Source organism: Rousettus aegyptiacus, unplaced genomic scaffold, assembly GCF_014176215.1.
Source record: "Rousettus aegyptiacus isolate mRouAeg1 unplaced genomic scaffold, mRouAeg1.p scaffold_m13_p_3, whole genome shotgun sequence".
Classification (NCBI taxonomy): domain Eukaryota; kingdom Metazoa; phylum Chordata; class Mammalia; order Chiroptera; family Pteropodidae; genus Rousettus; species Rousettus aegyptiacus.
This window is the reverse complement of record NW_023416306.1, coordinates 79,990,909-80,016,860: the sequence shown is the minus strand read 5'-3', so window position 1 is coordinate 80,016,860 and position 25,952 is coordinate 79,990,909. Positions and strand designations below refer to the sequence as shown.

The 25,952-nt window shown below is 39.5% G+C and overlaps 1 protein-coding gene across 1 annotated transcript in view; it reads right to left on the bottom strand.

The window, feature by feature from the left end:
* The window catches only part of ZNF484 (zinc finger protein 484), a 41,262-nt gene extending 16,106 nt beyond the window's left edge, over nucleotides 1-25,156 (bottom strand). Inside the window, exons 1-3 of the mRNA XM_016128854.2 lie at nucleotides 24,989-25,156; nucleotides 11,027-11,153; nucleotides 10,652-10,747 (exon numbers count right to left, since the gene is read on the bottom strand). Coding sequence (XP_015984340.2) covers nucleotides 10,652-10,747; nucleotides 11,027-11,153; nucleotides 24,989-25,003 — 238 coding nt within the window. The 5' untranslated portion in view covers nucleotides 25,004-25,156. The remainder of the gene's footprint in view (nucleotides 1-10,651; nucleotides 10,748-11,026; nucleotides 11,154-24,988) is intronic.
* Between the last annotated feature and the right edge of the window lie 796 nt (nucleotides 25,157-25,952).

Below are 25,952 nucleotides of genomic sequence, written 5' to 3'. Positions count from 1 at the left end.
CAGGAGCAGTATCTCCATCCATTAAGATTTTGCTTTTAGTTTGGCTCAAATAAACTCTTATAAGGCATTTAAGTAGTTCAGATGTTTCTTCATCAACATTTATTTGGCAGAGTCAGCAAGATTCCCAAGAAGCTCACCAAGGACCACTCTGTGGACCTAGACTGGTGCTAGGTATCAGCAGGGACCCACTGAGTCCTACTAGCTTCCTGCTCCACATCAAGTGAACTTGAGAGTGTTATCTCTTGGAATCCAGGACCTTCCCTTTGCTTATTATGGTAGAGGGTCTGACTTTACCTGAGCTGTTCTTTAAAATCCTCAAGGTGGCACTAATGGATAAAAGCTGAAGTGGGCAATTGGTCTTAATTTCAGCTTTTCAATTGAAATTTCTCACTGAGTTTGAATAAAGCTTTTTGCTGGAGAAAGGAGACTCTGAACTTGTTCAGCTCTGAAGATAAGGGGGATTTACTCCCTCCAGCTCCAATATCCGGTATTCTTAGGTGACTAAATATCTAAGTGGAGATGTCTGAGGGTACCGCCCCAAGTCGAGCAGGCCCCATTGGGAATTCCAACAAAACTGTAATTAAATAATTGACTTATCTGAGATGCATACATAAAGGCTGGTTACCTAGCACTCTGAGTCCTCACCATTGTGTTAGACAGCTAGGGAGAGAAACTGAGACATGTAAAGAGGGTTGAAGTGACTTAAGAGGTGACAGCCCCTTGGAGCTCAATCTGTAAGCATCACACTTCAATCCAACACACATTATCTCTAGAAATTCATTCAGACTCTGCAGATCTCCAGAGGATAACAAAAATTAACATGGGAAATCATGTCTCTAAGGTCCTAAACCCCAAGAACCTCAGCACTACCCCCCTTAATACTCCTGCAGGCTATATATATAATTTGTATGGAAGCTCAATTTGCAAGTATCTACAGGAATGGGCAAATTTAACTAAAAGTGGTATCAGCTTGAGATGGTCAAAGTGGGGAATTTTGATACCTCTAAACTGATTTTTCTGCACATTCAATTAGAAAAAGCTGGCTCTAAAATTAAAAACTGAATGAATGGGAAGCTTATCTTGATTGGAAGTTAGAAGCTTCTAGGCGGAAAACAGATAACTTCTCTTCTTTACTGGAAGTTAATAAGAAAAATGTATACTGTCTCTGAGCTAAAGAAGGCTTCTGAAGCTGATAAATGGCAACACCCCATTCCTCCCCCATGTCCAGCTGCTCCACTATATTCTTTGCTTTCTGAGCCTCCTTGTCCTGATTTGCCCTCCTCCCTCTTCCCTTTTCCTCTCCCTACTATTTCATCTATATCTCCTCCACCACCACTCCCTATTGACCAAGGGGAAACAGAATAGAAATCTAGATCAAGATAGACGAGGAAAACAACGGAAATTGTGGTAGCTCCCACTGGGAAATGCCAGTCTCACACAGAGAAGAAACAGCAATTGTGTACATTCCTTGGACAAGAACAGAATTAAGGAATTTAACTAAAGATTTCCCAACCCTCTCTAGAACTGATAGGTTTGCAATGGAATTTGATTTAACTGTTATAACATATGATACTTGCTATTCTAATCTATTCCAATTAATACATCTACTGGTTTCTGAGAAATAAGCGACAGAATAGCTAAATAAGGTTGTTCACTATGAAACCGAGAAACAAAACAGGAAAAATGTAGGGAATTAGCCTGTTGGCTTTACCAAGCCATATCTGAGATTTTTCCCAAGAAAATGAACTGGTTCAAGATTCAGCAAAAAACATTTCAAAAAACTTTCAAACAATACTCAGGTCTGATTCCAAACAATTTTAAGGATCATCAAAATGATCTCTTACTAAATTTGGAATTTGGGGAAGGACTAGATGAAGAGCTTGTTACTCTGACAAAACAACATAAATTAAACTAGCTGACCAAGCATACTGATGAACTGGCAATTAAAACTACCCAAAAGAAAGAATACGAAGCTGCCAAAATCATGAATTTAAGTTCCAGCAGTTAAGCAATCAGGTCAGACATCCCCCAGGGTCTCTTAGACAAGGGCAGAAAGGAAGTCTGTTTTTATTGTAGAAAGCCAGGCAAACTTAAGAAGAATTGTACAAAACTGAAATGGGTTTTAGAAAAAAAGAAAAGAAACTGAGCAAGCTTGGGGCTGCTCCTAGGACCAGGAGAGGACATTTCCCCTTCTTACTAATACTTTAAGAGGAACTAAAATTACCATAGAAGGGGAAATTACTAAGAGTTTTACTGGGGCTACTTTATCTGTTCTTAACCCTACCCAATTCAGTTGTCCTCTCCCTCAGAGTAAAGATTCTGTACAAATGGCAGAAATATCTAATCAACCAACATCTGTTTTTAAATCAGAACCCATTTCCTTTCCAAACAGGGAATATTATAGGGCAACACATATTTTTACTACTCAAATCTGCTCCAATTCAACTGATATTTTCTTGAATCCCATGAAGTCCACGTACCTTTTTTTCCCAGAAAGGTGAGTGTTTTGAACTAAATGAATCAGATACTCAACCAATTGGGAACATAATGATTTTTTTAAAACCTCCACAAGAGGAAACTAACCTTGAGACCGAATATTTGTTGCAGGATGTTCCAATGCAAACTTGGGCCTTTTCCAGTAGAGATATTGGCAAGGTTAAGTCAGCCACTCCTATTAAAATGATTATTGACAATACTTTGCATCTACCTAATATGCACCAATATCCTTTAAGACCTGTAGCACTTTACTGGAATTAAACCCATTATACAAGATTGCTTAAAAGGAGGCTTATAATTCCATGTATGAGCCCCTCTAATTCTCCTATCCTTCCTATAAATAAACCAAAAAGAAAAGGATGGAGATTTGTAAAAGATCTTAGAGCTGTAAATAAAATGATTATTCCCAGACATCTTGTGGTTCCAAATCTACATACCCTATTATCAGCCATTCCTGTGGACTGCCGATATTTTTCAGTGATAGATTGTGTAGTGCCTTTTTCAGGATTCCTGTAGAAACACAGTCAATATCTCTTTGCCTTCACCTGGAAAGATCACCAATTTACGTGGACTGTAAACCCCAGGAATATGCACAGCCCTACCTATTTCTCTCAGATACTAAAAGCTGATTTGAATGATGCTAATTTTCCCAGCGATTCTACTCTAATCTAATATGTGGATGATTTACTTTTATGCTCTAGGACAATACTAGACTCTCAAAAGGACACACTTTATCTATTACAACAGTTAGCTATAAAAGGTCTTAAAGAACAAGTTTCAATTTCATTTGCCCCAAGTAATATATCTTGACTATTTCATTTCTAACTGATTAACCTTGAAAGAATCAGAGGAATCCAAACCTTTCCTCTTCTAAAAACAAGAAAACAGCTTAGAGGATTCATGAGTCTAAAGTTGCAATTGGGTTTCAAATTTTTTATTAATTGCCCAGTCTCTAAGTCTTATTACAAATCAGATTGACCTGACCCAATTCAACAGAATCCAGAAGAGAAGCAAGCTGTAGAAGCTCTAAAGGAAGAATTATCTTAAACTCCTGCTTTGGGACATGCTAATTATAAACTTCATTTTTTCCTTTCCATATAGGAAAATAAAGGAAATGCTTTCAGAGTTCCAACTCAGAAACAGGGAGACTGTCATAGACCTATAGGATATTATAGCCAGCAATCAGACTTGGTAGCAAGAGACCTTCCTCTCTGCATGAGGGTCATCTCTGGTACAGCCATGTTATGCAAACAAACAGAAGGAAAGTTAATTATGGGTTATCACAGTCAACACTTCCCTGTCAGTCGACTGGGTGCTTATGAAGAACTCTTGCTTTCTGCACCTAATATTTAACTTGATGTAACAGTCTTAACCCAGCAACTTTATTACCCTCATTACAGGACGAAGACACCCATGACTGTGTTTTGCTTACTGACCACCTTCTTGTTCCTACTAATGGTTTACAGGAAACTGATATTTCATTCCTTTAATATAGTTTTTTTTCCTCTGATTCAAGCTGGTTTTATGCAGAAAATGGCACTGTGACTCACTTGTTTACCCACCCTTATCCTTCTCTCTCTGTATGCCGGCTCCTTTAATCATTAAGCCTTTGGACATAAGATTAACAGAGCCTCAGGACTATAATCATGAAGACAATAAGTTCAGGTTACACTAAGGATAACATCTTAGCCTTAGATGTGTTTTAGCTCCAAACCCTTCAAGGCAGAACAAACCCCTGGGCATGGGACCAGATGGGATGGCGCCATGGCTGGCTGATTCCAGAACAGAACACAATGATCAATTATCCCAGCATCCTCCAATCATCTAATCAGTAGTATGCACATCTACAACTCCCTTAATTTCCATGACTACTAATTTTTCCCTATATAATATATGCTCCTGAAATGCTCCCAGAGAGCCAGGTTGTTGAGAGCAATAGCTCACATGGGTCCCCGGGACTTGCAACTCTAAAATAAACCTTTCTTTCTTTGCTGCAAAACATGCATGTATCTCTTCTTTGACTCAGATGTGTGCAGGCAAATGGACCTCTTTTGCTCCGGTAACGAGATCTGCCCAGCAAGCCAAATTAATTGCTCTAACTCAGGCTTGTCAATTGGTCCGAAATCAAGTAGCCAAAATTTACACTGATCATCACTATGCCTTCAGTGTAGCCCACAACTCTGGAATGTTATGGAAGAAGTGAGGCTTCTTAACTTCCTCAGGGCATCCTGGAAAACAGGTGGCAGAATTATTAGATGCCATACAAAATTCCAGGACATCCTAAAGCTGCCACTAAGGAAGCAAAAGGAAATCATTTAGTGAACACTGCAGCTAAACAGCCAGGACTGAGCAACCAAATTATCCAGACCTGAGAATTATTCTTGTTTCTTATTAAATCAATAAAAGACTATCTTTTACAGTTCCAACAGAGAGTTAAAGAAGAGGATATGACAATAAAAAGGAGGAACCTTCAACCTACACAAAATCCATATGGTTTGGATCCTATTAGAAACCAGTCTTACCTATAAGAGCTCAACTGCCTATACTTCAGCATGTACATGAGCTACAACATCTGGCCTATTCTATAGCATTTTCATTGTGCTTACCGTCCCCAGTTCTCTGGATTAGTGGAACATACCAATGGTACAAACAAAATTAACTAGCTAAAAATTCAGGAACTTTTAATCTCCCCTAGCCAAAAGCTCTCCCTACGGTGCTCCTCAACCTGAGATCTACTCCTTTTGGTAAACATAGCCTTTTTCCTTAGAAATAATCACTGGTCGGTCGCCCTATGGATCTGGATGAAAGGGCATGTGAACCAACCTTACTAAAAGGAAACATTCTACATAATAACATCAAGGGTGTATTAAGCAGCTTAAAGGGACTGATAAATTAGTAACTGATTCATTTTACATGTGCTTCCAGGAGACAAAGATTTCAAAGACCCTGGCTTATAACCAAGATTTGGTCTATTGGAAAAGACATCAAATTAAAGACTCTTTTCCAACCTCATTGGAAGGGACCTTATCAGGTGTTACTAACTAATCCATGTGCAGTCAAATTTAAAAGGCGTTAACTCATGGATTCACATTTCTCATTTTTAAAAGGCGCCTAACTGTAAGCGAACACCTATACCTGTCTCCGACACTTGCCTCTGCCTTCGGTGTACCTCATAGGAATTCTTCAAGGATGAGACACTGCCGACATCAAAGGCAGATAGCTATCCCAAGACATTAAAAAGGCCTGTACGCCCACAAATTGATGTTGAACACTGGGACATTTGTTTAATCATTTTTTGTTGGGTAATAATAAAAAATGTATTATTTGAACTTCTCTCAAACCTTACCTTATATCATCTAATTGTTATAATCAATTAAGGTACATATAATGAATCTTATATTGTTATTATCTTTCTTATGTTTTCTTAATGAAAACAATATCTGTCTCCCCAAACCTACTCCCTTATTGGATATGAAAATTTTAACTTGGGTCCATGCTAATCTTTCCCATCTACTAGACAATGATATTTTGATTATCCATTAAGATAATGAAGTTAATGTTTTGTTAGCCATGCGATGGTCTTCTCCTACTAGTAATATAGTATTTTGGTACATTTTTCTCTAGGTATATCTATTATAAAGGATCCATCTTGGGCAAATGCCTTCAAGAACATCTCCCTGATAATTGTCCTGGTAGAATTATAAATGAATCCAATTTAGATGAGCATTGCATAGCTATAGAAATAGATGATAAAAAATTAAGAAAAATACCTGGATATGAGGGAAAAGGCTTAAAGCAGCCTGCCCAATCTGGCATAGTGTATCTTGTCCTTGGATTGATCAGCCATGAAATGGATTCCCATTTCAGAAATATTTCAGATGCTATGGAATATTTGAACTCTAGCTCATTTGGGGGTTACTTCTACTCATTTAACTATGGCATGGGAAACTCAACATTTTAGGGGCCATTCAGTATACTCGAATTGCTCCCAGGCCATAGCCCCCCAATGGCAACAACATTCCTTGTGTATCCAACACTGGCCCTCTGTAAGAAATAAGAGGGGACTACTTGGAGGATTAAGAGCTAGCCTTTATATTCTGGAATAAGCTGAATTTACAGTTAATGAAGAATGTCATTTGTTAGAAAGAGATTCTTTACTAAAATAGTTCATATGAAGGAAATGTTCTTTCAAGAAAGAAAAGAAAGGAAAGTAGCATGGAAAGACAATGAAGCTTTAACTTAATGGATAAAGTGTACACAACAGACGATAAAAACTCGTGCACAAACCTAACAATGGGAACATGCCTATTCCCTAACTCAACAGGACCTATTATCTATGCTACTGCAAAAGAAATCTGAAGTAGTAATGAAAAAATGACCTACTATAATGGGTATAGAGACCCAGGCTGGACGCTTATGGACTTTGGGAAATTTTAGATGGAAAACGTGATCTATGATATTGTATCATAAAACCCCAGGCATTTCGGTTAAATCACAAACTAAGATTTTTCAGAGCTGGTATAGAGACCATTCTTAATAACATTAGAATACTTCCAATGGGAAGCAGATGGAGCATATTAAAATATAATAGCAAATGGGAACCCATCTCATTATCCGATTGAAAAAATCAGAAAGGTAAATGGTTCTGTCCCCAATTTATATGGAATTCTGAATTCACCCAATTCTGGCCTATTGTCTCTACCCTCAACAAATAACAATATATGGTACATCGGAAAGGGATGCTTTTGTTGGAAAGTATTAGAAATTTCTTCTATCATACTAAGTGACTTCTACTATAATGACACCAAGCTTAATTAAATGCTATGAGAATATGGTGCAATACTGAAATTAAAGGCAAAATAACTTTGAGGTTAATGAAACCTATGATACTATTGATACTGAAAATATGTATTGGGAACTTGAATTTGATCCGTCCCATGAAGTCATTTCTAAGAAAACTAATTGGCCAGAAAAAAAATTAGATCTACTGGATCATTCACCTGGCCACATTATCATAAGATACAAAAGGCAGTAAACAAGGGAGGAAAACATTATTATCTAAATAAAAAATTATGATGATACATGTAAAAGTTTCTTTGGATAGCTGGATATTTGTTTCCCTCAGACTTGTTCTTATCTAGTGTTATATATTCTCTGTTCCTAATCAGTGTTATTGGTTGATATTATACCAGATGCAAAATCAAAACTAAAGACAAACATCAAAACACTCAGATCATGATACTTCAAAGAAAAAATGATACAGAATATTTTTAATGAAGACATATAGGATCAGACTGCCTCCCATTCATTTGCCTTTCCTTTTGAAAATTCGGCCTTGACTGCCATCCAAGGTTACAGTCTTATTCCATCCCTAATAGTCTACCATTCAGCAAGACACATGCTGACACTAAGACATCCTAAGAATGAGGCTTCCTATCACTGTAGGACCACATTACCCAACCAAAAGGTTGGTCAGTGATGCATCCTACAGGTTGATTTATGATCAAATTTGGAATTGTGGATTAAAAAAAAGGGCCACACATTAAACCTGACAAGCTCAGAGGAGGCCTGCATGCTGGGCTTTACAAACCCAGAGACCAACGTAATCACACAGGAAAACAGTATGGAAAGTCCTAAAAAAAATTAAAAATAGAACTACCTTATGACCCAAAACACAAATTTGAAAAGTTATATGCATCCCTATGTTCACTGCAGCACTATGCACAATAGCCAAGCTATAGAAGCAACCTAAGTCAGTAGACAGAAGAGTGTGTGTGTGTGTGTGTGTGTGTGTGTGTGTCTGCATACACATGTGTGTGATGGGCTATTACTTGGTCATAAAAAAGAATGAAATCTTGCCATTTGCAACAACATGGATATTATACATAGACAACATGGATATTTCATATATATAGACAACATACAGGGTATTATGCTAAGTGAAATGAGTCAGACAGAGAAAGACAATTACCATATGATATCATTTATATGGAATCCAAAAAGCAATTCAACTGAATGAACAAAACAGAAACAGATTCATAGATACAGAGAACAAACTAATGGTAGCCATATAGGAAGAGGGTTAGGGGGCTAGAAAAAAAGGCAAAAGGAGTAAGAAGTATAATTGGTAGTTACAAAATAATCACGGAAATGTAAAGTATAGCAAAGGGAATAAAGTTATAGAATAATATTATAATAACTACATTTGGTGTCAGGTAGGTACTAGACTTATTGGGGAGATTACTTTGTAAATTATACAGATGTCTAAACACTATGCTATATACCTGAAACCAATATAAAATAATATTAAATGCCAACTGCAATTGAAAATAAATAAACAAATTCTAAATTAAAAAAAAAAAATTAAACAGGGTAGTCTGAACATAAAAATTCCTAACTCAAATTGGGTTGTGGTTGGTAGTCACATCTTAGACCTGTAGCTTCCCTGACAAATTTTTAACTTTGAAATTTTCTATTGTCTTTGTGCACCTAAGATAACATACTTTTGGAATGTAAGAGTATTCTTCTTTTCCAGACCATTTCTAAGGCACAACAGCCCCAGCACTAGAACATGAGATCATGTTGTTATCTTGTTGCTGACACATCATCTCTATGTGCTATAAATGTTAACTATCTTATGCCCATCAATGTAAAAGAAGTGTGTGTATGTCTCCCCATTTTTCTTTTTATCCAATCTGAGATTTCCCCACTTTGCTTTCTCCTACCTCCCTAATCTATCACTAATGAATTTCATGTAACCTTCCTTACATTTTCTCAATTGATTCTGATGTATATAACAAGCTGTAAAGCTGCCATTGTCAGGAGCAGTATCTTAATCCATTGAAATTTTGCTTCCCAAAAATGGTCATCTTACAAAGCTTTTTCTTGGACTGGACATTCTTTCACCGATATTATAAATTAAAATCCATCAGATTAGCCAAATTATTATAAATTATTAGGAATACAGGCAGGGATGTGCAGAAATTGATACCCTGCTACACTGAAGCAGATTGCAGAATGATATATTCAATCTAGAAAATAATGTGGTAATACCTAGTCAAACAAAGTATTATTATACCTAAGAAATTCTCATTTCCTATTAGAAAATTGCTCATGAAGAAATCTACTGCAGGACTGATTATAGTAGCTGGGAAGCTGGACAAGTAAAATGTATATATACACACTATGGAATGCTATGCTTCAGTTAGAAGCAATAAACTAGAAATACACATTGCAACATGAACCAATTCAGAGAGAAAAAAACTTAGATATACAGCATTTCTATAAATAAAAACCAACAATTTAAATTTTACAGATACCCCACAAATTCAAGAACAGATAGCAAACAAATTAAATATATTAGAGCAGTTTTATCCTCTTTGAGGATAAAAGTGAATATGGGAGTGAGGATTAAAAGGAATAAATAAAGAAAATAAGAGAGGACTACCTTATCTAAAACATATCAATAATGAAATTGATTACTAACTGAAAATTACGATTAACTCAATTTCATGCACACAGATACAAAAACTTTTTGTAAAAACATCAAAATAAATTAATTGGAAAGACCAAATCAATGTTGTGTTACACTAGCCAAATAGGAAGACAATGTTGGTAAGTATAGTTACTAAAGTAATATACCAAATGTAGGTAATGGTACCCTCAAAGTCAACAGTTGGAGAAGAGGCATAGGTGATAACAAAATAAGGCCACCACTAAATGACAATTCTGAAGGACTAAGGGAAAAGAGAGGAAACCAGCAAGAGTGTGACTCACAGTAATTTTTTTAAAGGCAAATCTGTGAGTATTTGAATGTGTGAAAAAACGATTTAAGATTGATGGAGGTTAAAAAAAAAAAAAAAAGAATAAGAATGCTAGAGAAAGGGAGAAAACACAAAAAAACAGGACCCTAAACCCAAAGTATCAGTAATTTATAGTACACTCTTACCTAAAAAGTCAAGCAAAGAAGAATACACTGATATGGGAAGGGGCCTTAAAGTGCAGATGGCATTTAGATATCCATTGGACCAATATCAATTCTATCCAAATAGTTCCAAAAGTTCAGAATGTTACAGAAATGCCATCTTAATAGCACTTCAAAGTTGCCAGCCTCTGAGAGTAGTACTGCCTCTTATGCTCTTGGTTCCATACTCACCTATACAACTCTGACGTGAGATTTTACGATGCAACATACATGGGTTTTCTACTTGCTCCAAGTTGAAAATGACTTCTGGTTTGGGAACTTGACACCCTAATGTAGAAAATGATAGAAGACTTGGTTCGAGGTAATACAATGAAACATTCCAATTACTTTTCAAAAAATTTCATGGGGAACAGTGGTATATTCATAATAACCCAAAGAGCTTATTAAAAACATAGGGCAAAATATGAAAACTATTCCACACTTCATATGTATGGCAGCATTAGAAGTCCCACATAAATCAGATATCCCACAGATTTCAGAAATTCTACTGAGAAAGAAACTACACACAATTAAGTACAGCCTTACACCCAGCAGAGCTGTGCTTACCCACTGAGATCAAGTTGAAATAGTTTTCCAGCATTACATCCCTGTAGAGGCTTTTCTGAGCAAAGTCCAATTGTTGCCACTCCTCCCTGCTGAAGTCTATAGTTATGTCTTTGAATGACACTGATTCCTGTGAAAATACACTGGTATTCAGAATTGAAGGACGTAAACAAGATATTTAGAAACTTACTTTTAGTAATTTTTAACATGATACAATATAGAAAGTTCCCACTATATTTTGAAGGAACGGGAAGTCTTATTTAAAATATTATGCCAGTAATTTGAAAACATGGTGAAGTGAGAGATGTCCCCAGATCTTTCTCCTTCAAACAACAATAAGCTGAACATCTAAAAAACAAAAAACACACAAACTGCACATCAGCATGTCTGAGCGTGGTATCTGTGCATAAGAGCTACCATAGGTCAGAACACCAGGTGTTGGGCAGTGGACTGGGAGAGAAAAAAGAATCCTCTCACAGTCGATGGAGCTCCCTGTAGGAAGAGGGGGAGGGAAGAAGGTAGGATGAGTTTCCTGAACAGACCTGCATGGGAGAGCTGTGAGCTCCATGTAGCAGGCAACAGTGCCCAGGGACCAGGGCTGAAAACAGAGAACTGGAAACAGCAGAGAAATAACGGTTGCAGAATGCCAGGTTGAGCTGCAAGCCTTATTATGAGCAGGGCATTATAAGATTAAAATAAGAAGAGATTTGCTATAGCAAGATACTAATGAACATTCAGCACACATAGGGACAAATTTAGACAATGACTGAAAAGGGGAGGATTCAAAGAACCGAATTCACAAAGGGGAATGGAGATAAGGCACACGGAAAGAAAAGGGACAACTGTATATATACAGCTATCCTTTTCATATTCGTAATGGTAACCGCACACCAAAGATTTAGAACTGAAGTCTATAACATAAAATAAGAAGGACCAGAGGCAAAACCCACCAAACCCAATCAGAATAAAAGAACAGACACACAAGGACAAGAAAGTAATGGAAACACCAAACAACCAGAAAGCAAAAGATAAAATGGCTATAAGAAGACCTCAGATTTCAATAATCACCCTAAATGTAAATGGACTGAACTCACCAATAAAAAGACACAATTGCAGTTGAATGAAAAAACAAAACCCAACCATATGCTGCCTCCAGGAGACACATCTTAGTTCCAAACACAAATACAGACTCAAAGTGAAAGGGTGGAAAATGATATTTCAAGCAAATGGCATTCAGAGAAAAGTGGGACTGGCAGTACTAAAATCGGACGAAATAGATTTCAAAATTAAAAAGTTAAAGAAACATACAGAGGGACACTTCATAATGATGAAGGGAATCATGTACTAAGAAGATATAACACTTATTACTTACCTATGCTCCCAATCTGTTAGTAAAGCAATTACTAACTAAAGGGAGAAACCCTATCATAGTAGGGGACATAATACCCCACTGTCAGATATAGACAGATCATCCAAACAGAAAATCTATATGGAAATAACATCCTTAAATGATACATTAGACCAACTGGTACGTCTAAGTTTCAGCTTAGATCTGTCTGCTGGTAAGCCCTGGAGTTTGTCTAAGCCTGAGCTTAGACCTGTTCCTGTCTGTGGGCCCTAAGAACTAGTGGAAGGCTGGACGCAACACAACTTCCCTAGTACGGTCAGGTCTGAGACGTCAGATCCCGACCCAGTACCTGCCTGATACGCTAGTGTTTTGTGTTACTTGTAGTCTGTTTTGTCTGTCTGTATTGTGTCTATCCGTCTGGACTGGTCAAAATGCACTGTTACCTTCTTGTTGCCTTGGCTTTCATAAGCATACTCCATATATCGATGCGTGGTATTTTAATTCTTTCCTTAGATCTGGCCTCCGTGGCCCCGTCCGATTGGACGCTAGGTCAGAAGCTGATCCTGGCCCTGGCTTTTGTGGGGGTCTTGCCTGTTTTTATTAACATGAGTCAAGCTTCTTCCTCACATCATCCTACCCCCCTTCAGTGCCTCCTTAATCATTTTTAAGGATTTCAGGAGATGAGCCCATGCCTACAGAGCCTGTGTCACTCCCTTTGACCTCCAGAGGTTCTGCCAGTTAGATTGGCCCACATTTGGAGCAGGGTGGCCATCAGAGGGGTCCCTCAACCTGCAAACAGCCTTTCGGGTGCGGAATATTATCTACAGAAATCCTGGCCACCCTGATCAGGCTCCATATATCGATGTGTGGATCGATATTGTTTCTGATGCCCCCAAGCATTTGAAGGACTGCCGCAACGGAAAAGAATCAAAGACGACTCCCAGGTCTGTCCTTTCCTCTACACCAAAGGAGCAAAAAGAGAAACTGTCCAGACAAAGACCTAACCCTATTTACTCTGTCTTACAGGCGCCCCCTGAGGACCCTGAGATCACTAACCCTCGCCCTTACGCCCCTTATGACCCGGTCCTATCTCCATCTAACAGGGAGGCAGAACCTCTCCTGAGTCCTCCCCACACCCGCACTGGGGTTGTGTACCAGCCCCGACAATACCCTGATACTGTCCCTGACTTGTTGAACCGGACAGCAGTCCTGGCCCCACTCCGGCGATTGGTTCCCCTAGTTGGGGGAGAAACCCAGAAACCATTGATGGTCTATGTCTCTTTCTCCACCAGCGATCTGTACAATTGGAAACACCAGAACCCCTCATTCTCGGAGAAACCCCAGGGATTAACCTCTCTCCTAGAGACTATTTTCTTTACCCACCAGCCGACCTGGGATGACTGTCAGGAACTCCTCTAAATCCTGTTTACCTCAGAGGAGCGGGAGCGGATCCAGAGTGAGGCTGCAAAAGTGGTGTTAGAGCCCAATGGGCAGCCTTCCAGCAACCCAACATGCATCCAACAGGTTCTCCTGAACACCCATCTGCCTTGGGACCCCAACACCGACCAAGGTAAGGAGGCTCTCCAACGGTATCACCAGCTTCTGCTCCAGGGCATCTGGTCTGCCGCCTGACGACCCACTAACTTATCTAAGGTAAGTGAGGTCATCCAAACTAAGGATGAGTCGCCAGCGGCGTTCCTGGAACGACTCTTAGAGTCGTAACGGTTATATACCCCTATTGACCCGGAGGACCCTAATAATAAGAGGGCTGTGAATTTAGCCTTTGTCAGTCAGTTGGCCCCAGATATTAGAAGGAAATTGCAGAGGATGGAAGGGTTTGAAGGAGGAACCTGTCTGAGCTGGTCAAGATAGCCCAACGAGTATTCAACAATAGAGATGACGTAGATATAGTGCAGACTAAGAAGATAACCAAGGTCATGCTTGCAATCATGCAAGGAGCCCAGCCAAAGGGAACGCCAGGTAAAGGCAGAGGCCGAAAACAGGCAGCCAGGGTGAACAGTGGACCCAGGAGAGTCAGGTTAGAGAAGGACCAATGCACGTATTGCAAGAAAAAGGGGCATTGGAAGAACGAGTGCCCTAAAAATAGGACAAGCCCCCCAAAAGAAGGCCCCCCTCATTCTTTTTGAGGATGCAGAACGAAGAGGTCAGGGCTCTTACATTATGAGCCCCCGGCAGCCCAGGGTAACTTTACAAGTCGGGGGCAAGCCTGTGAACTTTTTGGTGGACACAGGAGCTACCTACTCTGTCCTACAAAGGGCCCAGGGCCCACTCTCAAAGGAAAAGACACTTATACAAGGGGCCACTGGACAAGGGAAATCTTACCCTTGGACCCAAGCCAGGATAACAGATCTAGGAAAAGCAACAATTACCCATTCATTTCTAGTTATACCAGAATGCCCGTACCCGCTGCTGGGTAGAGACTTGCTACAGAAGTTACAGGCCACAATTTCCTTCAAGGAAGGGCATATTGAACTGACTGTCGGATCAGGTACACCGGACCGGTGGATTTCCAATGCTCGGATCACCCAGTATCAGGTCCTGCTTCTCAACCCACCTCACATACAGTTACTGAAAACTACCACACTCAACCCAGCTACCCTACTGCCTGACAATGACCCTTGCCAACCCCTGCATGACTGCCTTGAGGTCCTAAAGAACATCACCTGCACCAGACTCGACCTGAAAGACAGCCCTTGGCTGAATCTGGATGCTACTCTATTTACGGATGGGAGTAGCTTCATCTCAAAAGGAGTAAGGGTCACCAGAGCGCTCACTTGGGAGGAACCAAGTTAACTGAACTGTTAAAAAGAAACTATTACATTCTGGGGCAGCAACGAATGGCCAAGCAGATATCAGCCCGGTGCCACATCTGCACACAGGTGAATCCAGAGCCCTTCAAGGGACGAGACTTCGTGGACAAGCACCAGGAGTTGGATTTCACTGAGGTCAGCCCGGGAAACTTCAGATTCGGGTACTTGCTTGTGTTCACAGACACCTACTCGGGACGGACTGAAGCCTTCCCTACAAAGCAGGAGACCACTCAGGTAGTAGCAAAGAAATTAGTCTCAGAAATAGTGCCTCGATTTGACCTGCCCTTAACACTGGGGTCCGACAATGGCCCGGCGTTCATCACCCAGACCAGCCAATCTCTAGCAAAGGCGTTAGGAATCGATTGGAAATTGCATTGCATTTATAGGTCTCAAAGTTCAGGACAGATAGAAAGGATGAATAGGACCTTGAAAGAAACCTTAACTAAGTTCAAGCTAGAAACTAGCGAAAACTGGGTGAGTCTCCTCCCCTTTGCCTTTTTAAGGGAATGGTGCACACCCTATTGTAAGGGCTTCATGCCTTATGAAATAATGTTTGGAAGACCTCTGTCTCTCCTCCCCAAGCTAGGGGAGGAAAAGCTACCAGAAATTCATAATTTTTCACTGCTTAAATCTTTGCAAGCTCTCTCTCTCGCATGACAGGAGACCCACCAACTGGTCTCTGCCACCAGAACAGCTGCTCGGCATCCAGTCTAGCCACACAACCATGCTCCAAGCAACTGGGTCTGGGTTAGAAAGGTACAGCGTGCTTCTTTTGAGCCCCACTGGGACAGACCTTTTCCTGTCATCCTCACAACACCCACCGTGGTCAAGGTACTGGACACCGTCATTGGATTCACTGTACCAGAATCAAGGCTGCGCATCCACCACAGACATCAGAACAATGGACCCTGCATCAGACAGAGGACTCACTAAAAATAAGACTGTCAAGGGTCCAGTCTGGACTGTCCTAAAGTGAGGGGGTCTTTGTATGGCTTTAGGTGAGGTCTGACAGAGTAGGAGAGGATTAGACCTACTGTTCAATGATTTGAATTCCCCTAGAAAACCAGTGGGGAATGTTATGGGTGGACAATTTTCCAGTAAGCCAGCATTAAAGATTTACATCTGATTCTGTTAACCAGGGTGTGGTAATCTGATCAAGGATATGCTAACGGTCAACTGTTAACCAGGGTGTGGTGATCTGCTCAGGGATGTGCTGGTGGCTATATAAACTGCCTCTTCTGGGAGCTCGAGGCTGATCTCTTCTAACCCTGCATGGTAGAGAGTCAGTTGCCGGCTGGCTAATAAAGGCTCATAATTCATCTCGATTGGCTCTGTGGGTCTTGGATTTGATCACACCACAACACTTTCTTTGCTTCGAAAGTTGTAGGTATGTATCTTCTCTTTTAGACGTCAACAGGCAGACAGATCCCTTTGTAGTCCCGATAACAGAAATATGCTATTACGTACATAAGCATATATTAACATACAGATAAACACAGGCATAGATCTCATAGCTTTCATTTTTAAATGCCAGCTTTTGCATCCCAGATACAATGCAAAACTGTGTGATTTTGATAACTAAAGCTTTGCATGCTGTAAGAATTCCTTTAAAGCCATTTTAAAATTAATTTATAATTAAAGAATGCATTTCATTGTCTCCAAGAGGCCCGAGATCCTTTCAAGGTTGCCCCTTAATATGGACTTGTCGACAAACATAAACAGAAGTGAGTGCGCACAATAAAGTTGGAAAGCTCAGAGAGTAAAAGGAGTAGCTTCAGATTGCCTAAATTTAAACTGGCAGATTTTCTTAGAAGATGGGATGGGATGAAGCCTGAGGATAAGATGGCAGCTACCACATGTCTGGAGATGAAGAAGATTAGTGGGGGAGGGGAAGAAGCCTCAGATGCCATTTTACTTCTTACTTCCAAGCAAAGCGAAGTACACACAAACACCATTTTATTTGTTACTACCAAACCAATAGTGGAAGAAGAAAACTCGGATCAACACATAAATGACACAAAAGATGACAAACTGAGTACTCTCCTAACCAAGCCTCAGTACTCTCCTTATCAAGCAAGTTACAAATTTCAAATTCAAATGGTCAAAAGCAAATGAACCAATCCATAAATCAAGTACAAGTCCTACAACTCTTGCCCTCTCCAACAGGCTACCCCAAACACAAACAAATTGGCTTATCCTAGGCTTATCCCAAACAGAGGGGAAGGGAATTCCCAATAGTACACACAAGGATCATTTACTCTACTTCCAAATCAAGGCTGGCTTGCAGAGACACACAACAAACAAATGGGGAGAGTCCAATAATCCTGATCCTACTCTCAAGTGGTGGCGACCAAAATGCAATGGCTTTGTCCCAGGGGGAGAAAGCCTAGATAGAAAGGAAGAATTCTCAGCTGCACACACCAGAGCAGCTTACCCCAGATGATGGACCGAAGTCTAAAAACATTTCCTTAGTTCAAACAAGCCATGTGCTGAGGGCAGCCAGCGTCTGCTGGGGAAAGTCTCTCCGGCACCTACAAGGCAAAATAGCCTTAGCAGCTGCTCAGGACTCACATAAGGGAACCAGAGCCAGGACTGATCTGTTATGGGTACCAGCTCTAGGATAAAGGTTTCCAAATTGTTACCAGTCCAAAGTCTGTGTGCCTAACATTTCAAAAGGCCAAAACTCAAAACACCAAAGTTTGGAATAAGGAAAGCTTTATTGATTGAGAAGGTGCCAACAGATAAGATGGGAACTCAAGTGGCACCTCAGATCCATCTTAAGAAAGTACAGAGTTCAGACTTCTTTTGTGTCCACAGAAAGGGAAATAGGAGAGACTGTTTTTGTAAAACTCAAGCCACAAGCAGAATTCCTCTAATGATGAATATGTCTATATGCAAGATTAAACAGAAGTGATTATCCTGAAGGACATGGGGGAAAAAGCAAGCCTAAACAAGATGGAGTCAGAGAGACTAAGCATTTTATTGATACAAGGGAAATCTGATATAACCTCGAAAGGTTCAGAAAAAGAGATAATTCTGTCTCTCAGCTCAATTATACCAGATACCTGAAAGAGTGAAGCCACTCCTGCTTTTGGAACATGACAAGATCAAACGGACAAACCTGAGTGTCCTTGCCCTAGAAGACATTTTCATAAGATCTGATGATGGACTGAATAGTTATTAATGACTGAATGGGATTCTAGTAATGTGCTAGTATCATCTGAACTTTATGAGTATTTTGCTTAAAAAAAAAATCACATTCAAAGCCTAGAGGGTAGACTGTAATATTTTGATTTATAATTAGAAATACATGTTTGGTCTTTGTCTCCATTTCTGGCTCACAGTTCCCCAAACCCTTGGAATGTTCTAAGTATTGAGAGTGATAAAGATGTCTTTTGTTACATAAATGAGGTGATTTTGGGAAGCACATGAGGATGGGGGCTGGTTGCCAGGGGAACCAACCAAATGATTAAAAGGTTGAAACTTTCATTTCCACCCCCATCTCTTGAAGGGGAGAGGCTGGAGTTAAAGCTATCACCAATGGCCAATAATTTAATCAACCGTGCTATATGTAATTTAGTCTCAATAAAAAACCAAGACAGGGTTCAGAGAGTTTCTGGGTTGGTGAACACATAGAGGTGCTGGGAGAGTGGCATGCCCAGAGAGAGCATGGAAACTGTGCTTTTTCCTGCATATCTTGCCCTATGTATCTCTTCATCTGGCTATTGATTTGTATCCTTTCATATCCTTTGTAATAAATCAGTAATCTAGGGAGTAAGTCAGTTTTCCTGAGTTCCATGAACATTCTAGCAAATTAATTAAACCCAAGGAGAGGGTCATTTGAATCTCTAACAGGTAGTTTACATAGGGAAGAGGCATGAAAACTATCCAGATTAAACCAAGTTGTATTCAAAGCCTGCAATGTGTTAACAGACCACAGGAAGCCTACCGAAGAAAGGAATATTCCTGCTAGGATTAGCAACAAACTACTCACACATGAAAAGAAAACAGGAAAACAGATTCTTTAAGTCATACACTACACAAAACTGACCCAACCATTCATTCTCTACAGCCAAACTATGGGGAATCTATAGAAAAAAAGCTCAGATTGCTAGTGCACCTTTCACGCTGCATGCCTATACCATTAAAGGAAAATAGGGAAATGTCTTTAAGGTGTAATTCATAGAAACTTAAAATCACATATAAACCAAATTCCTCAAATACTCAGGGGCTTTCTTCTTCCCTGTATCAGAGAGGAGACCACATTCTGTGCATGGAACATTATTTCTTCTCTAATAAACTCTCCTCTTGCCTCTAACTCTGACGTGCGCTTGAATTTTTTCCTACATGCAGTCAAGGACCCTCACTCTCTCTCTCAATGCAGGACTCGAGTTCCCAGTTGGGAGAATTCGCCCCATCCTGTATCATAGCCACTAGTGGAAGAGAAGCACAGTAACAACCTGGGCTTACAACTGGCATCTGAAGTCCAAGGGGTTGGGCAAGGGGGACAGTCTTATAGGATTAAACACTTAACCTGTGGAATCTAATGCTAGGTAGTAAAAAAACTGAGCTGAACTCTTTGGACATCCTGCAGGTGTCTTAAGAATTGCTTAGTATTGTGTGACCCACCCCTGGCCCCCCACCACACACACACACACACACACGCACACACACACACACAGATGTTGGAAATGGATTCAGAAACCCTTTTCAGTAGGATAATAGCACTGTGGCTAATTTTATTAAAAGTGGTTTTTTTTTTTTTTTACATTTATATATTGGAATATTTATGGATAAGATAACAGTGAGATGTGCTTAAAATAAACCAGCAGAAGAGCCAAAATGTGGGGGAATGGAAGTATAAATGACAAACAATTGGAGGGCATGAGCTTATAATTGTGGAAGCTCATCAATGTGAGCTCATTATACCACTTGCTCTACTTTTGCATTTTTGATATTTTCATAGTAAGTCTTAAAAAGTTGTTATTATTATTATTTTGACAAATGCCATGCACTGTTCACACCGAAAAAGAATCGTGCTTTGTTTTAGCAAGTACTGCTCTGAGAAAATTTCTGCTTCTGGGCCTCCCCTTTCCCTCTCCTCAAAGTGAAGAGGAATTTGCACTCAAAAAACTAATCAGCTCTTTGTTCTGCTTCTGCAGATATGCTTGCTGCATAGACCGTACTCAAAAGTAACTAAAAACTCATCCTCCCTTTGGCTTGCTCTAAGCAACAAATGTAACTGCCTGTACCCCCTAGCAATTCCTTTGCTTTGTATCTCTTTGGAACTACCTGAAACCATAGAAACTCCTGCACTTTGTAACAGTCTGAGGACAAATTAACCAATCAGCCCATGCCAAATAAGTTCTATATAAGCAATGTTGCAACTGAGTTCCGTGCCCAGATATTCAGAACGCCAGCTCTTCTGAGACCACTGGCATAATAAATCTGAGTTCTCCAACTCTCTGAGTGGTGCTTGGTTTTTCACCTGTCTTGTTTTACAACATTTCTACAAGAAAAGGAGCTGTCACATTCCTGTGGAGCCAGACTCTGAGCTGGATTCTTGTCTATGGGACAAGCTCTCCTTGGTTAACGTGTTCACACTGGGCCTCACTTCTGTGTATCTTAACAACTCCAATTTTCCCAGGAGCCCCTGGCTAAGAGAATCCAAAGACTACCATACATTGCACCAATGTGGGCTGAAGTCTGAAAAAGGGATCCTGAAGGCTCAACTAAGCGATCTAACCTCAAGACTTTGTGGAATCACAAAGGGATTCTGCAGAGAATGCCACACCATGACAGGTACTCAGCCACTTCCCGGGAGTGCATCGATTAGTGTGGAACCTGGTGGCACAGAGGAAATATATGAGGTGTGAAGCCAAATCAATATACATTTCTTCTCAGCAATTCTACCCTCTAGCTGAGACAATCTGGACTCACTTCAGTCTCAGTTTCATCTTTGCTTTTTTTATATAAACAAACCTATTTTATAATACTTGAAAGGCCCATGTGTGGCACATAAGCGCTCATTAAATATTAGCTATTATTACAAAAATCAGTAATTATTACAAAATTAGTAATCCACATAGAATGATGCAATTATCAAACATCAGCGGACTTCATAGGCCCCTCAAGTCATCACCAGTTCCTCACTCCCACTCCTCAATCTGCTCAACTGTCAATCACTGCACAATGACTACCCCTGGAGCCCTTACACATGCCTCAGAATCACTGGTTCCCACATCCTGCTGTCCACAGGCCCCAAATCACTCATTCTACACTCCCTGACCAGAGCCTGCAAAACCTCTACCCTCATGGTCCAGGCTCTCCACCAATCAATCCCATGTCCTGTAAAGGAAAAAAACTCCTGTTGTAAAAGTGGAAAATTCTCCAGTAAGCTAGTCACAAAGACAAGACAGGGAGTGATATCTTCAAGTACCAGTTCCCAAGTAAAAAAAAAACAACATCACTGCCAGGATGCAGATAACAGAACTGTCTACCAGGCCCTATTTGCTATAAGATTTAAGAGTCCCCCAGAAACAATATATCTTTGTACCAGACGATAACAGCCAACTTCTGCTTCTATAATCTGCCTGCTTGTTTAATGTTTAACCAGGGTGTAGTTCTAGGAGATATCCTGTGCAAAGATATACTAATGGCTAACTTATGCTTCTGTAAACCTGCTTGCCTGATGTGGTTTTAGGCTTTATAAGCTACCTCCTCTGGAAGCTTGGGGCTGATTCTCTAGTGGGGAGAGTCAGTCGCCAGTCAGCTAATAAAGGCTCATAATTAATCTCAATTGGCTCCGTGGGTCTTAGATTTGAATGTGCCACAACATTGTGTGTGTTTTCTTCCTCTACTCTCAATACTTCTGACCACTAGTGTGTGTGTAGTGTGGGGGGGGGGGGGGGCAACACCAAGCAATTCTACAACCACTGGTTATTTTACAATTTAACTCAATTCTGACAACTCCTACTTGGACTTGGCATCAGATCACACAGGTTAAAGACCATAGTACCATAAGACTATCTCCACCACAACTTCAGCTGTCAATAGCAAATCCAGGTTAACTGTGCTTCTGACCAAATGGCTATAAATCAGGGATTCCCAGGACCCCCCTCCTCAGATTCCATTTATTTTCTAGAGTAGTTCACAGAATTCAGGAAAACATTTAACTTACTATATTACCAATTTATTATAAAATAACTCAGGAACAGCCAGATGGAAGAGATGCATAATACAAGGTATGTAGGAGAGATTACACCACTCCCCCATCCTCTCTGAGCATTCAATCTAAAAGCTCTCCAAACTCCACCTTTTCGGGTTTTATGAAAGCTTCATTATATACATATGATTGATTATATATAACTGGCCAGTAGATATTGATTCAACCTCTAGCGGGGGGTGGGGTTCAAGTTCCCAACTGCTAATCCATAGTTGGTTCCCCTGGCAATGAGCATCTATCCAGTTGTTGTCTGGAGCTTTCCAAAAATTACTTCATTAACATAAAACTCAGGTATGATCTAAAGGAACTTATTATAAATAACAAAAAAAAACCCCAAAAACAACAACAACAAAAAACACCCATTTTCACCTCTGGAGCTATTTCAGGAACCAGAAACAAAAGATGCCCCTATAAACCTTACCACTTACAAAGATTTTAGGAGCTATATGCTGGAAACCATGGATGAAGACCCAAGTATATATTTCTTATCATATCACAATATCACATGCCCCATTACTGGCCTCCACACTTTTATCACTACCCATCATGCATCTGCATCTGCAATGAGCCCTGAGAGAACATCCAAGCACACATCCCACCAATCAAACCACTAGGCTTGTACCACATACTTAGACACACACACACACACACACACACACACACACACACAAAGAATCTAATCAAAAGACAAATCTAGAAATATTTTTGACTTTTAAAGATAAATTTTAAAATCTAAACAATTTTAAATCTAAGGCATATGGAAAAGAACGGATTTACAGAGAAAGAATTAAGAAAATCAAGATGCCTTATCTGCTGTAATGAAAGCTAAATGGTATCATAAACAGCATCTAAAAAACACTTCTCTGTTAAGGCCAGACAAAGACATTTTCAGAAATAAAAGCACTGGCAGAGTACCTCTATCTTTACCTGAGGAAAATACCAAAAAAATTATTCCAAATAAATGTAGAATGAATTACATGAAAAAAATCTCAAAAAGAAAAATACTGCTTAGCAATATTTGCAAGAGCTATATAATTATATTAAAAAAAAAGATAACGATGATGATGTAATATGAAGGTCATTAAAGGGAAAATTAATAATATCCTATGACGCAATATTTCTAATTATCTCAGGAAAAAATGGAGATTATATGGGGTGTAGATGGAAATAACGAGCAGAAATTTCATCAATCCAATGTAAGTACAAAAAAGAAAAGGATAAGCAGAAAATAATAAGTTAAAATAAATAGTAAACATTAAAATGGGAGGCTTAAAATCAAGTAAATTATTATTACACTAAAGACATAAAATTATCCTGACAAATAGAAACTATTTGGGGATGGTAATGTAAATATCAAATTGAAATTCAGGTGAAAGAGGTTTTCGTTGAAAAGAGGTAGCCTATAATAATAGTATCCAATACATGAAGAGATAATACAAAATGCACTTACCATTAGATGTATATATGTCTCACTCCAAGCACACAAATAAAATTAGCAAAAAACACATAACTACAAAGTGAATTATTAGTGAGAGACTATTATTATATCTCTTTCAGAATATGATTCAAATATACCAAAAAAGGAAAGAAAAAGATTTGAAACGTACAAACAGGCTATACTTAATATACATAAAAAGAACTTTGCACTATACAAACAAAAAATATACCCTTTCTCTTATAACCACTGAACAAGTTCCTTGAGCAATTTGCCTTCAAAGAAAATCTTGATTAACTTTTCAAAGATGACACTTTGCAGGCTACATTTTATGACAATAAAATAAAATTAAACAATTAAGCATACCATAATAATTTTAAAGTAAACTTTCCTAAACAACTCAGAATCAAAGTGGAACACAAAATTGAAGTTATACATTTCATAGATAAAGATGCATTTAGAAAAACATTACACCTCTAAATGTATCCAGTATAAAACTTGGGAAATAACGGAGTGAATGACAATTTATATAAATATATATATATCCAAATATAGAAACTAAAATTAATATTAAAAGAGTAGGGAGTAGAAAGACAACCGGTACTTCAAAATGGTGAATAAAATAAATCTTGAGATGCCTAATAAAAAAAGAAAAATGATACATAAATATTATATTATGAATGACAAAGTAACTACAATCTAGATATAAAAGGGAACAAAATATAGTACATGGAAAATTATATGGTACCCCAATAGCAATATATTTTTTAAATCTCTCGTGAAACGTACCATGAAAATAAATGAGAAAGAGATACAGGTCTATACGTATAAGAGAGGAAATGATAATAATAAAAACATCTAGCATCACTCAATCCTGGGATCCCTCATTACTCAACCCCACAGGTGTCCTCCACAGGAATCCCACAGACCCTATCACTCCACCCACAGATTCACCATCAAAATTCGCACAGATCCCAGCTTTCCGCCGGGATCCACCATCACGAACACACTAACCCCCATTATTCCACCTACTGATCGCCCCCATCACGGACCAGCTTGCTCATCAGGGACAATCAAAGATGCTTCTTCACGCAGCCCCAACTACTCCCATTATTCCTGCACTTACCTGCTCCTCACCCATGATCTCACAGGACAGCGGTCATTTGCCTCAGGCAGTATCTATAATTACAAGTACTAAAAACCGGATCGAGGTCCCTCTTTCTTGACCCCTCCCAGGCTGTGCGGGAATTCCTTTCCTTGCAACCTTTGTGAGCGCATGCTCAGTACCGGCTCCTAAAATGAACATTGCCAGTACTCAACATGGCGCTCTGCTAAATTCCGCCCCCTGCCCTGCTCCCTCACCGCTAAATGGCTACCAGTCGGCGCCAATATGGCGACGCTCTTGTAGTCACGCAGGCTGCGGGTAGCCATGTTGAAGTGATGCTGAGACTTTGTAGCTGAGAGTAGTCAGGAGGCAAGATGGAGTAGAGAGAGGTATGTACTGTGAGACTAAGCCGGGGAAACAAGCAGAAACCATCTCCGCAAGCCTCACTCAGGTCTTTCCCTGTGGAGTCTGTGGATTCAAAACACAATCAACCAATAAGATCTAATTAGCAGTTATAAAACTCTCCACTCTAAAACAGAGCATACATTCTATTCAAGCACCTATGGATCATTTACCAAGTTATAACATGATCTGGGACATAAAACATAACTCATCAAACTTAATAGAACCAAAGTCATACAGACTCTGAACACAATAACATCAAACTAGAAATCAGTACTACAAAGACAATAGAAAATTAACACTTGGAAATTAAGCAACACAATCTAAACAATCCATGAGTCAAAGGGAAAGTTTCAAGGTTGTTTTTAAAATGCATTCAAGTGAATGAAAACAAAAGTACAGATATCAAAATGTGAGTTGCAGCTAAAGCAGTGGTGAGAGGAAATTTTTTAAGGCTAAAGATTTACAGTAGAAAGGAAGAAAATTCTCGAATCGATAATGTAAGACCCCCACCTCAGTAAAATAGAAAAAGAGCAACAACAACAAAACCCTAAAGCAAGAAGAAAAATATATATAAAGATAA